This window comes from Panthera onca, chromosome B2, assembly GCF_046562875.1.
Source record: "Panthera onca isolate mPanOnc1 chromosome B2, mPanOnc1 haplotype 2, whole genome shotgun sequence".
In the NCBI taxonomy this organism is placed as follows: domain Eukaryota; kingdom Metazoa; phylum Chordata; class Mammalia; order Carnivora; family Felidae; genus Panthera; species Panthera onca.
Genome location: NC_138343.1, coordinates 53551568 through 53564035, shown reverse-complemented (window position 1 = coordinate 53564035; position 12468 = coordinate 53551568). Strand labels below are relative to the sequence as shown.

The 12468-nt window shown below is 38.3% G+C and overlaps 1 protein-coding gene across 11 annotated transcripts in view; it reads left to right on the top strand.

Moving 5' to 3' along the window:
- Positions 1-12468, top strand: part of DST (dystonin) — a 497583-nt gene that overhangs the window by 419046 nt on the left and 66069 nt on the right. For 9 of the 11 annotated variants that reach the window (XM_078447031.2, XM_078447029.2, XM_078447030.2 and 6 more), the window contains 7 exons: positions 425-595; positions 3169-3335; positions 5685-5844; positions 6045-6371; positions 6875-6959; positions 8171-8412; positions 9317-9523. In XM_078447031.2, coding sequence (XP_078303157.2) covers positions 425-595; positions 3169-3335; positions 5685-5844; positions 6045-6371; positions 6875-6959; positions 8171-8412; positions 9317-9523 — 1359 coding nt within the window. The remainder of the gene's footprint in view (positions 1-424; positions 596-3168; positions 3336-5684; positions 5845-6044; positions 6372-6874; positions 6960-8170; positions 8413-9316; positions 9524-12468) is intronic. The other 2 variants (XM_060615807.3, XM_060615810.3) reach the window with 1 other exon arrangement.

Here is a 12468-nt window from a genome sequence, read left to right as displayed (position 1 = left end):
GGATGGTAACCTTTTCTTCCTGGCTTACTTGCTAAACTTTGACTCCTTTCCACCACAGTCCTGGCCACTGTCAGTGCTTTGGGCAGATTTTAAGTGAAAAGGAAAAGAAAAAGCATTTTTTAATGTTTGTTTATGTACTCTTTTGAGAGACGGAGGGGGGAGAGGCAGTGGGAGAGGGAGACAGAACCCCAAGCAGGCTCCATGCTTTCAGCACAGAGCCCACTGTGGGGCTCAAACCCACAAACTGTGAGATCATGACCTGAGTTGAGACCAAGAGTCAAAGGGTTAACCAACCAAGGCATCCAGATGCCCTGGAAAAGAAAATTTGTGACCAGATGGGCAGAGCATGAACAGTGGTGGCTGGTGGGCAAACTGCATTTTTTGTGAAACCAGTAAATAAGCCGTCGCAACGGAAACTCTGCAGGTAGCTCAGCGGGCAGCCCAGCTGCAGGAGGCACTGCTGCACTGTGGGCGCTTCCAGGACGCCCTGGAGTCCCTGCTCAGCTGGATGGCAGACACTGAGGAGCTTGTGGCCAACCAGAAGCCCCCATCAGCCGAGTTCAAAGTGGTGAAGGCCCAGATACAAGAGCAAAAAGTAAGTTCGTGATACTTCTGTATTGTGTTTCATGTCCCATCATAACCACAAGAGTAAAGATTTACCTTGTGACTCTCTGTAGTAACAGGATATTCTAGTTGACTGGTTGTTGATGCTCTAGGTATTATTTTTTAGTCATTCAACAAATATATACTGAACATCTGCCAGGTTTCAGGCTTTGTTTCAGCTGCTGGCAGTGATCCCTGAACAGAAAAGATGCAAGTTCCTCACTGAGTTTAAGGTTTAGTGGACGGGGAGGAAGAGGGAGAGACTGTAAACAAAGTAAGTACATGGTGGTAAGTTAGCAAGTGATAAATAAAGCAGGGGTGGGAGATAAGAAGTAGGAAGTGACAGAGCAAGGATGGACAGGAAGTGCTGGAGTGGAGTCTGGGGGTGGGTATGTATGCAGTTTCCAGTAGAGTCGTCAAGGAAGATTTCACTCACTGAAAAGGTAACTTGGGCGGAAATGTCGTCATTCCCTTACATAGCAGATTGATCTGTATGAAATTGCCTTTTTTTAAAAAAGTATAGTTGACACACAATGTAACATTAGTTTCAACTGTAGAATACAGTGTGATTCAACAAGTTCATATGTTACGCTATGTTCCCCAAAAGTGGAGGTACTGTGTATCACCATACAATGCTTTTACAGTTCTATTGACTATATTCCCCATGCTGGCCTTTTGTCCCTGTGACTTACTCATTCCATAACTAGCACCCTGTATTTCTCACTCCTTTTTTTTTATAGATTAAATATAGGCTGTTTCTTGTGGCTCAGCCTGTACGAAAGAAGCAAACATTTGATTCATATATGCTAAAGAATGTGTTGTGTCTTTTGACACTGCTAATACAGGACCACGTTGGAAAGAAAGACACACTTGCTGAAGGGATGATAACATACCAAAAAAACCATTTTGTGCTCCAGATGGTGATGGTCAGTTAGGACATATTTAGTGACATTTTCAGTACTAATTTGTCAGCCATGACTTGAAATGGCACACGGGAGGGGCCTAGCACACAGCACATTGGTAAGGTTTTTCCCGTGTGGAATCTTAAAAAGAAAGGAATGGATTAAGAGGCTTAATTTAATTTTGACATTCAGTAGTATTTCTAAAAATTCTTTGAGGACTCTAGTATGTTGGGAATTAACCTATTAGAAATAAATTTGGAGATAAGGATTAAAGAAACATAACATAAACATAAAAAAAATGATTTTTAAATAGAATATAATTCATAATATGTAATAAAGTAATAAAGAATAAGAATGTAATAAAGTAATAAGGATGTATAATATTATATATGACAATATAATTGCTACCATTCGCTATTTAATTTAAACCTTTGTTATTCTCCCAAAGTTAATGAACTATGTTTAACCAACAAGACCTATTTGTGGATTTTGCTTTCTTAATTGCTAGAGGCTTTGCTATTAAAGTTTATCAGAAATAATCCACTTAATGAGTTCTCTCTACTGCCTTAATCACCTGTGGTTCGCTGATTTTCTAATGACTCTAACCTGTGTCAAGAGAGTTTGCATTTCTTCCTCTTCTTTTTATACATGTTGGTTCCTCTTACCACCTGATTTGGCGGTCTCAAAGTGAAAGGGAGAGGGTGCTGTCTTAGCTTGTTACCTCTAGGTAACTGTACATTTCTTTAATCCTTAATTATCCATCAGGGTCAGAATAAGGAATCAGTGAAGTATTTAGCGTTTTACGTACCTGTGTCTTCCTCACTGCTCTTGACCAGTGCCTATGCATAGCACTTGCTCATGAAATAATTGTTTTGATTAGGTGAGAGCAAAGTAATCCTGGGTTTTGGCCACTTCTTTCAAACATTCCATTCTGAGTTTTTTGAAATGCTTCTTAGAATTAAATTGCATTTTTTTTTCTGCCTCTAAATCTTGAAATACTAGTCTTATTTAGCCAGCTTTGGGGGATTTCTGACTTTCCATTCCCCGTTCATTTTGGACATGATACTTGAAGTCTCTTTTTTAGTTTCTATCCTAATGAAGGGTTATAGGAGCTAGTCCCACCTAGTAAAGGGAGGCCAGAGCCTCTAGATTTAGCATCACTGGCTTGTGAAGTTGGTCTGAGTCTCAGCTTCCCTCTCTATAATGATTTAACATGGGGAGAGGTTTTGAAAACAGTAATGATTTATAATATCTTAAGCTTGTCTCGAAAGGACAGATGATTGTTGAATGTTTAAGGTATTCCCATTTCTTTACAGTAATGGGAATTTTGCGCTTTCTGTGCAGTGGACTTATACTGAAGCAGCACCTTCTACCCTATTATTTTATATTAAAAATTAATAGTGAATGGCTTAGCAGGCTTATCAATATTAGTTTTATCTGCTATGAAAATCCCCCGTCACAGCGTCTGACACAATAGTAATGAATCACTAAACAAAATGAGCTATTTTTAAAATCCTACTTCTTTTTATGTGAATCTATACAGAATATGTATTTTGTCACATATCAAAAGTACTTAGACTGTGTTTTCCATTCGATAACACAATTATTTCTTTGTCCCTCCCGCCTCTCCTTTTGCTTCTGGTATTTAATGTTCTATGTCAAGCTTCTCCAAAGATTGCTGGATGACCGCAAATCGACTGTGGAGGTAATCAAACGTGAAGGAGAAAAAATTGCTGCAACAGCAGAACCTGCAGACAAAGCAAAGATTCTGAAGCAGCTGAGTCTCTTGGACAGTAGATGGGAGGCATTGCTTAATAAAGCTGAAACACGGTAACTTACGTACTTGCGGTCTTTTGAAGAAGTAGCAAAGTCTTTAATTACTGATGTTTTGCATTTTGATATTGCTTTTCTTCAAACTGTCATTTTCCTATGTTTATCATGTATGTGAACAGGTAGCAAGGGCTGTGGTGCCGCTCTCCTCCCTCCTCCCTTGGTAAGGTCTTGTAGTCACCAGATACATCTCAACACTTGGTTTTAGAAAAATAATTCCCACAGGAGTAATTCATTTATTTATTAATAACGCAGTTACTGCCTGCCCACTGTGCATCAGGCATAGAGCTAGGCCTTGGGCTTTAGAGGTGAGCTGGACAGATCATTTCTGTCCTCAGGGTACAGTCAGTGTTTTATAGCCATTGAAAAGTAATGACAAATGTGATATTTCAGAGCAAAAATATAGAGTGCTATGGAAGCATGTAATGGGCTTTTGCACTCAACATGTTTCTTGATTACATCTTTTTTTCATTCTCCATGTTGGGATCACAGTGACCTGTGTTGAGTAGTAGCTACACTGGAGTGTAACCACAGCCACATAGACTGGGTGGGTTAAAACTAGACGAACCACTGAACAGAATGATTATCTCCATAAATTGCTACCTTCTTTGGAACTACAATGGTGAAGAGAAGAGGATTTGTCTAATCTTGAATACTGGAGTAGAATTAATTATAGTTTATAGGACCGTAGAATGAGATGCTCCTAAGGAGGCTAAAAGCTTCATGTCCTTTCGTCTCGTTTTGGGAGATTATTCCATTTGCGGAATTACCAGGACATTGTACCCTGACTGCCATGAGAGATACTCTCAGTACTTTTTAAAAATAAATGAATTAATGAAATGAATTAATGTCTAGATCCCTGCTTTACTACCACAATGGCTTTCTTTTCCTAAACCTTCCTCACAGTGGTATTAAATAGAAGGATAGTGGTCATATTATGATTTATATGCTGATTAATAAAGTCACTCACAATTTAAATCACAGTAAACTAAATATGGTCACAAAATAGTTTATTTTCACTGATTCTAGATGATTGGATATTTGAATTTAGAAAAAAAGAATGTGGAGGATCTGGGTAGCTGAGTTGGTTGAGCGTCCAATTCTTGATTTCGGCTCAGGTCATGATCCCAGGGTCATGGGATTGAGCCCTGCATTGGGCTCTGTGCTGAGCATGGAGCCTGCTGGAGATCTCTCTCTCTCTCTCTCTCTCTCTCTCTCTCTCTCTCTCTCTCTTACATGCTTACATGTGTGTGTTCTCTGTCTCTAAAATAAAACTTTTAAAAAAGGAAAAAAAGAATTTTAGTAATAATTTAGAAGTCAAAAATAATTGTATTCATTTTTTTAAAGATCAAATATGTTTCATGTGAAAGTTTTAAGAGATATATAAATGTGTAGTTTATGATATACACAGAAATTATATTCAGTAGCATGTGCCAATTTTCCAGAATTCCCTTGGTCTCCATAGAAACAAATTTATTAAATCATGCAATTCCCTAAGAATTATGCATGATAAAAAGTTATGACAACCACTCTTGGTCCCAGGATCTGGTACTGAGGTACTCTGTATAGAGACGGGCACAATCTCTTGCCCTAGGTAAAAACTGAGGGTGGCGGAAGGTAGGTTTTCAGTTACGTGGTACCATTTTAACTGAAGAACTAATGTGTTTTTTAAAAGCATTTCAAACTATATAAAAGTGTATTCAAATAAGTAAAAGTCTAAAGAAATCCTTTTTCATGATATTTTAATCCATAAAATATTAAGTGTTGCTTTTGGGAAATATACCTGACACTGTACTTTTTTTTTTGGCGGGGGTTGGGAGGGAATAGACCTGGCACACTACTTTAGTAGGAGTCACTATTCATTCCACTATGGGGGGAGCTACAGATGGTCTTCAAAATTTGAATCCAATTTTGACCAGTTGATTAAGTAAGTCCCAGTAACTGGTGCTCTGATTGAAGTGAATTAATATATAACACACTTAAAACAGAGGCTTGGCAGAGCATATGTGTTCAATAAGTTTTTTTTTATTGTCATCATTGTCATTATTATTGCTGCTATTGTTATTATGACATTACTATTATTATTACATAGCTATTATTGTGTTGTAACCAGATTTCTTAAGAGTTTCATAAGATTTAGCTGCTTGGGATTGGCCTGTGCTTCACCTTTAATTTTATTTAATAGGATAGCTATTTTAGCATGTCCTTTAAATGTGACAGATCTTAATTTTAACCTTAGTTGCTTTCCACAAAAAAATGTTTAGAATGCAGGAGCCTGAGTAAAGAAGTTTGTTGACTATTTCACACATTCTTCATCCCTAAATGACCTTTATCTTGGCACATTTATAGGAATCGTCAGTTGGAAGGTATCTCAGTGGTAGCACAGCAATTTCATGAAACCCTAGAACCATTGAATGAGTGGCTTACAACCATAGAAAAGAAGCTGGCGAACTGTGAGCCCATAGGAACCCAAGCGTCTAAACTTGAGGAACAAATTGCACAGCACAAAGTAAGATAACCATTGCACGTTAGTAAGATTCAGTTTTCCATTTCCTTTGTGGTTTTATGTCATAAATTTGAGTTATGTACTGTTGTGTTATGCATAATTGTAAACTAAGCCCATTTCAAATGTCATTCTTTCATTTGATTTATGTTTTCATTTTTATTTGTCCATCCTTTTTGTTTCTCTTTTCTTAAACTTTATTTTAGGCCTTAGAAGATGACATCATCAATCACAATAAACATTTACACCAGGCTGTTAGCATTGGCCAATCCTTAAAGGTTTTGAGCTCCAGGGAGGATAAAGATATGGTGCAAAGTAAACTAGACTCCTCTCAAGTGTGGTACATTGAGATTCAAGAGAAAAGTCACAGCAGGTCTGAGCTCCTCCAGCAGGCCTTATGTAATGCTAAGATTTTTGGGGAAGATGAAGTTGAGCTGATGAATTGGCTGAATGAAGTGCATGACAAACTGAGCAAGCTCTCAGTCCAGGATTACAGCCCTGAGGGGTTATGGAAGCAGCAGTCTGAACTTCGGGTATTTTTATTTATTTTATTTTGTTTTATTTTATTTTGTTTTTTCATTTCACTTGTCATTATTTTCTAAGTCTTTCTCATTTCTGGATTGTTTTATGTTCTTATGATTTAGGGGAATTGCTATACTCAAAAAAAGACTTTGCCTATATATACAGATTACTTCTAATGGAGTCACTTTAAAAAGAGATTGAATTTATCCAATAGCCAGATTCCCCCCTTTCCTTTGCTATTTTATTGTTGTACATGAAGACTCATAATTAACTGGTAGTCCAATATCTTCACATAGTCTGTTTTCTGAAAAGGAGAGAGCGTGTGAATTAGGGTAGATGAACATGGGCCATGGTGGTTTAAAGAGGAGGCGAAAATAAGGGAACAGGGATTAATAGTTGAAAATGGGAGGTGTCTACTTAAATCTCTATGAAACACAGAGTTCTCTAAGATTAACCAAAGCTAACTGTGATTTTTTTCCCCCCCGCCAACATAAAAACCGTACCTGTGTCTTAGGTTCTGCAAGAGGACATCCTACTCAGAAAACAAAATGTAGATCAGGCATTACTAAATGGTTTAGAACTACTGAAACAAACAACAGGTGAGAATCTTTCAAATCAGATCATCATGCAATTAGCATTGTTGCATTGCTTTCTAAATATTTTAGGGATAAGAGAAAAACAAAATCCTTTATAATTCTGAGGCCACTCCAAGACTTCATTCTGCAGAATTCTTTGAAGACTGATCCAAGGGGGTTTTGGGATATGAGCTCACTTTTTTTCTCATGATCTCACTTGAGTTCCTAATGGAAGTTGTGTGTATTACTCATAGCACATAGCAGGGTTACATTCATTTTCCACTTGCGGGAGGCAGTTGTTCTGCATGAGTACGCAGGTTGTAGACCAGTTTTTAAAATTTTAAGATAGTTTGCGTTCAGTGACAAATTCTCTGGCTATACACACACTTCATTTCTCCATGCTTACACTTATTAAGAAAACAGATACAGACTAATTCGCTTTAGTAATTCCTTTGGCCACAGGAAAGTTTCACTGTACCTGTGTCCATTAGCATCTGTGTTGAAGTATGGGCCAGTAACGTTCATTGTGAGTTGCGAGGGGTTCCCTATAGTATCTAGAACCTTGAACCAGGAGTCTGAAGCCCAGGATGCGATTTCTGTGGGTGTCTGAAAATGAGGTAGAGGAGAGCGAGGACCTACTAGAATAGTGCAGATAAGTTTATTATTTTTAATATATACACATTCACATCCCATACACATGTACCACGTACACACGTGCGCACACATTTGCACACATACATATGCACATGCCAGACGCTGGTCTAAACGCTTTGCAACTATAAACTTGTTGAATTTTTATCACAACTTTATGAGGTAGATTCTTTCATCCCTGTGTAATAATGAGTAAACCAAGGACACAAAGAGGTTAAGGATCTTGTGCATGGTAACAAGTGGCAAAGTCAGTGTTGGAACCCAAGCAGTTTTTAGCTCCTGTGCTTGAAGTCTGAAAACACCATATAGTTAGTTGTGAAGGTGGTGCTTTCCCATAACTGCAGGCACTGTAGCCCTTTCCGGTTTTATATTGGCATTTTCAGAGCTGTTTAGATTTGCCAGAAATCTCGGGAAGGATTAAAACCTAGAAAAAGGCTTCTCTTGGGTCAGATCATCTTTGGAAAAATGTCTCTCCTCCCTCCCCTCCCTGAGAAAATCTCATCAGTGTATAATAATATCTGAAGAAACCCTCCCTCTAGCTTTTCTTTGCTTTCTTGAGATATAACGTGCCTTTGAAATTTTAGGTGATGAAGTTTTAATCATTCAGGATAAATTGGAAGCCATTAAAGCAAGGTACAAAGACATTACTAAATTAAGCACGGATGTAGCCAAGACCTTGGAGCAGGCACTGCAGCTTGCCAGGCGCCTGCACTCCACACGTGAAGAGCTCTGCACCTGGCTGGACAAAGTGGAGGTGGAATTACTTTCATACGAAACTCAGGTTCTGACGGGAGAAGCAGCAAGCCAAGCCCAAGCGAGACAAAAAGTAGGCTTTTATTTACGCATTTTGGATCCATTTGTTACCGTTTAGGGTGATAGTCTCGTGTCGTTACTAATATGCTGAAGGATGCCTTGATGGGGACCCAATAGAAATTGGCAGGAGATCAATTGTGTAACACTTCGAAGAGCCCAGAGATGAAAGCCTTGCATTTATAATTTGTTTCCAGAGTCTTATGGTTGGGAGTATAGTTTATTACACAAGAGACAGAATGATGAAAACAGAAAGAAAAAAAAAAGTCATTGTTTCAGAGATACACATAATTTGCTTAGAACAACAGTATTTATGTAAGATAGATGCGTAGCATGAGGTAGCTTTTCTACTTATATTGCAGAAGTGGTATTCTGTCATGCTGGTTTTCTTTTCAGAGGTAGCCTCTGTTTTATCATCCCTGAAGTATGATCACATGTGGGTGGAAGGGAGCCGGGGAGGTCAGGCTCACTGAGCCTGTAATGATTCAACAGGGATGATTTAAAGCCACTACGTACTCATTTTGAGGGTCACTTAGTTCTGGCTTGGACTTTACTCTTTATTTTACTTTCCTAGTACCTGATTACTTAGAGGTTACCAGAAAGCAAAGAATAATACATGTGAACCTGCTTGGTTTTGTTTCCCGAATTTTAAACATTTATATTAAAGTTCAAAGATAAAATCTTTGCCGTGTTGACAAATGAATTGTTCTTTGGAACTCCTCAGGAAACACTTTTCCTTTTTACAAAATAGCTCTAAATAGCAAAGGTTTCTAGAACTTAACTGAAACTCAGGGACCAATGCCTGGCATAATTGACCTGCAAAGGATGTTAGCCCCGAGGACAGTTAAAGGAAAAGCCTGTTCTAACTCTTAAGTTAGTATTACCCACAGATTTGTATCTTTTCTGAATTCTGTTTTCAGGAACTGAAAAAGGAAGCTAAGGACAGCAAAGCCTTATTGGACTCCCTTAACGAAGTGAGCAGTGCTTTACTGGAGTTGGTACCCTGGAGGGCGAGGGAAGGACTTGAAAAAATGGTGGCCGAGGACAATGACCGCTACCGATTAGTGAGCGACACCATCACTCAAAAGGTGGAGGAGATCGATGCGGCCATTCTGAGATCACAGCAGGTAGGGACAAGCGGTTTGTTGTCTAGGCAATAAATTTCCCCCAGTTGTTCTCAGAGCCTTTACCTGAACAAAGATTTCTATTAATAGTGTTTCCATTCATTTGTTATGCTTCAAAAATGAAAGGAGGGATTTGAAAAGATTTTGGGTTACTTCGACATCTGAGTGCGAGGCAGGGCAAGGCTAATCTGTACATTGTTAACAGCCATCTGCCTCATTGTAGCCCAGATTTATACCCTTACCAAATCGGTCACTGGGAAGATCAGCCCTGCTTTCCAAACAAAGTGCTTTTCGCTTACATATATGTGAATTGCTAATGCTAATTTTATGCCTTGGCTAAGTCTAATCTGTATGTGAGTAAATATTTTGAGTTATCACATAAGTCCACACTGACTATTCATTTACATACAGCAATGGCAAAGAGAGGCTGTGTTCTTTCTAAAAAGGAAACAGTCGTGTTGGCGATGTGGTGTTTTTTTCTGGACTGAAGGGGGGGGGGGGGCGGTGGGAAGGGTTGTTTCTGACCTGTCTGTGACTCATGCAGAGTTTAGAGTTCCAGAGAGTTTTGTAGGCACCCAGCCCTCACCACAGCTCCGTCAGAAAACTCTGGGTTATGAGTGGGGTCCTGGAAATAGAAATTTATAATATGTGTTTTGATTAACTTTTATTGACTATCTCGGACTATTTACATTAAGTCATCAGACTCTTACTGCAGACCTTCTGTGACAGGATTAGTGTGCTATTGCAGGGTACTTCAGAGCAGAGCTCTGGAAGGCACATAACTAAGCCTTTACTAATACATGCTGAACACCAGAGCCACAAACCAAGCAGATTGTGTGGGAGCATCCAAAATTAATTTTCTAAGGTTGCTGTAAAAGTGTAATTTATATAGTTCTATATTATAATTTATGTGGCATAATGCCTCACTCCTCATTTCAGGGCCATGCTCTAGAATCACAAAAGCTGATGAAATACAATGATAGCGGAAGGCCTGCCTTAGAAATTTTTGTGAGGGAGAGCATTCATGCCTGAGGAATGTATTTGCATGACTTCAGTTTTCAAAGTTCGGCACAATCTGTATGCCTCATTATTACAGGAGGATAAATGCATTTATCTGTGAAGTTTATTCAACTGTATGAAAACACTGGATCTTTTCCCCAAAACTTATATCCACATTTCAGAATTGGCACTGAAGATTTCCCTAAATAGCAAGACTACTATTCTGTACTCTTGGAGTATGATTTTTCTTGAGAGGTTGACTGTGGGTGGTTAGTTCAGTGAAATAAGAGCATAAAAAGGGCAAGATGACAGGTTGAGCTTGTATTTTTTTTAATGTTTATTTATTTTTGAGAGAGAGACTGTGAGTGGAGGAGGGGCAGAAAGAGAGAGACACAGTCATTATAGAAAATTTTAAGATTTTCTGAAAGAATACAGGAAAAACTCATGGAAGAAATAGTGTGTAAATAATATGATCTCTATCCTTCCAGTCTTCCTTCTGAGAGAGGAAGACCTAGTGTCTTACTACCAATAAGTCATACAGCTAATGCTAATGCCATTGATATTTTCTGGTTGTTCACATGTTTCTAAACTCATAATTTTCAAGTTTATAAAGGAGCTAATTTATGACTGAAGTCATTTCATAACTTTGCTCACTTATAAATATTTGGAATTAGCACCAGAGTACAGTTTGGCACTAAAATATTTGTTTTCTCTTTTCACAATAATAATTCGTCTCTTCAGTATAGAAGAGATGGTGCAAAAATATCTGGAGACTCGGATGTTAGCCACACATTTTGTACTGTTTTAAGGTGCATAAACAGACCAAGCACCATTCTGTGTCTCTTCTCCATCTAAAACAATGGACGTGATCTGGCCTCCATCCCATCTTTTTAGACATACCTATAGTCACATACAATTTGTTTTATTAACAGCTACTCCTTTCCAGGTCCCTACCTTCAACATACCCACACCCACAAGTTGACAGGGTAGGACGTATGTCTTGAACACAAAGTGGTAATTTTTACATTTATAGATTTGATGCTTTGTTTCTTAATAACCTGGCTAAATAGATTTTAAATAACTGAATGTTTTGTTTCCAAGTAAATTTCTATTAAGATGTTTCACCTTTTGCCCGGCATTAAGGCTGTTTGTATACAGATCTACCTCCTATATAATGTTATAACCTGCTTTTTGGAATTCAAGAAAAGCATAGGGACTTTGTGAGTCAGGTCACTGTTGCAGAGTATATTGGCTTCCAAACATCGATGAGAAAGATGTCTAGGAGTGCCTGGGTGGCTCATTCAATTAAGCAACTGACTTTTGATGTCAGCTCGGGTCTTGATCTCAGGGTCGTGAGTTTAAGCCCCGTGTTGGAGCCCACTTAAAAAAAAAAAAAAAAGAAAAAAAAAAAGATATCCAAGAAAACATAGAAAAGAATTAGTTTGAAAAGGACAGGGAAGGGAGCATGCAGATGTCTAGTAATTGGCATGACTTTGTAACCACCCTGTTTAAACATAGTTTTTAGAAAAGTTCTGATTTGATGTGGTTAGATTTTTTATGGTTATCCTATATTGATAGTAACAGTTTTGAGAATATGTGTCACTGAATTTTGAAATCATGGAGGCCTATGACAGAACCCTTTATAAATTTGAGTAGTATTTATTGCTGTTTGAAAATCATCAAACTGCCTCTATTATGGACAAATGAGTGAGGACTGTATGCATCTGACTCTACAGATTGGCAAGCATTGACATTCTGAAGAGAGTATGCTTTTTTATAAGAATTAGGCCCATTCGTTACTTTTAGGAAATATCTGAGGAGAACAAGTCAGCGTTAGTAAACAGTGATGGTGAGCTTTATAAACAAAACAAAACAGGTCTCTCCTTCTCACAATACATGCCATCATCTGAGTTAGAAAGTGTACATATTTTTGCCTGTTAAACCTGCAC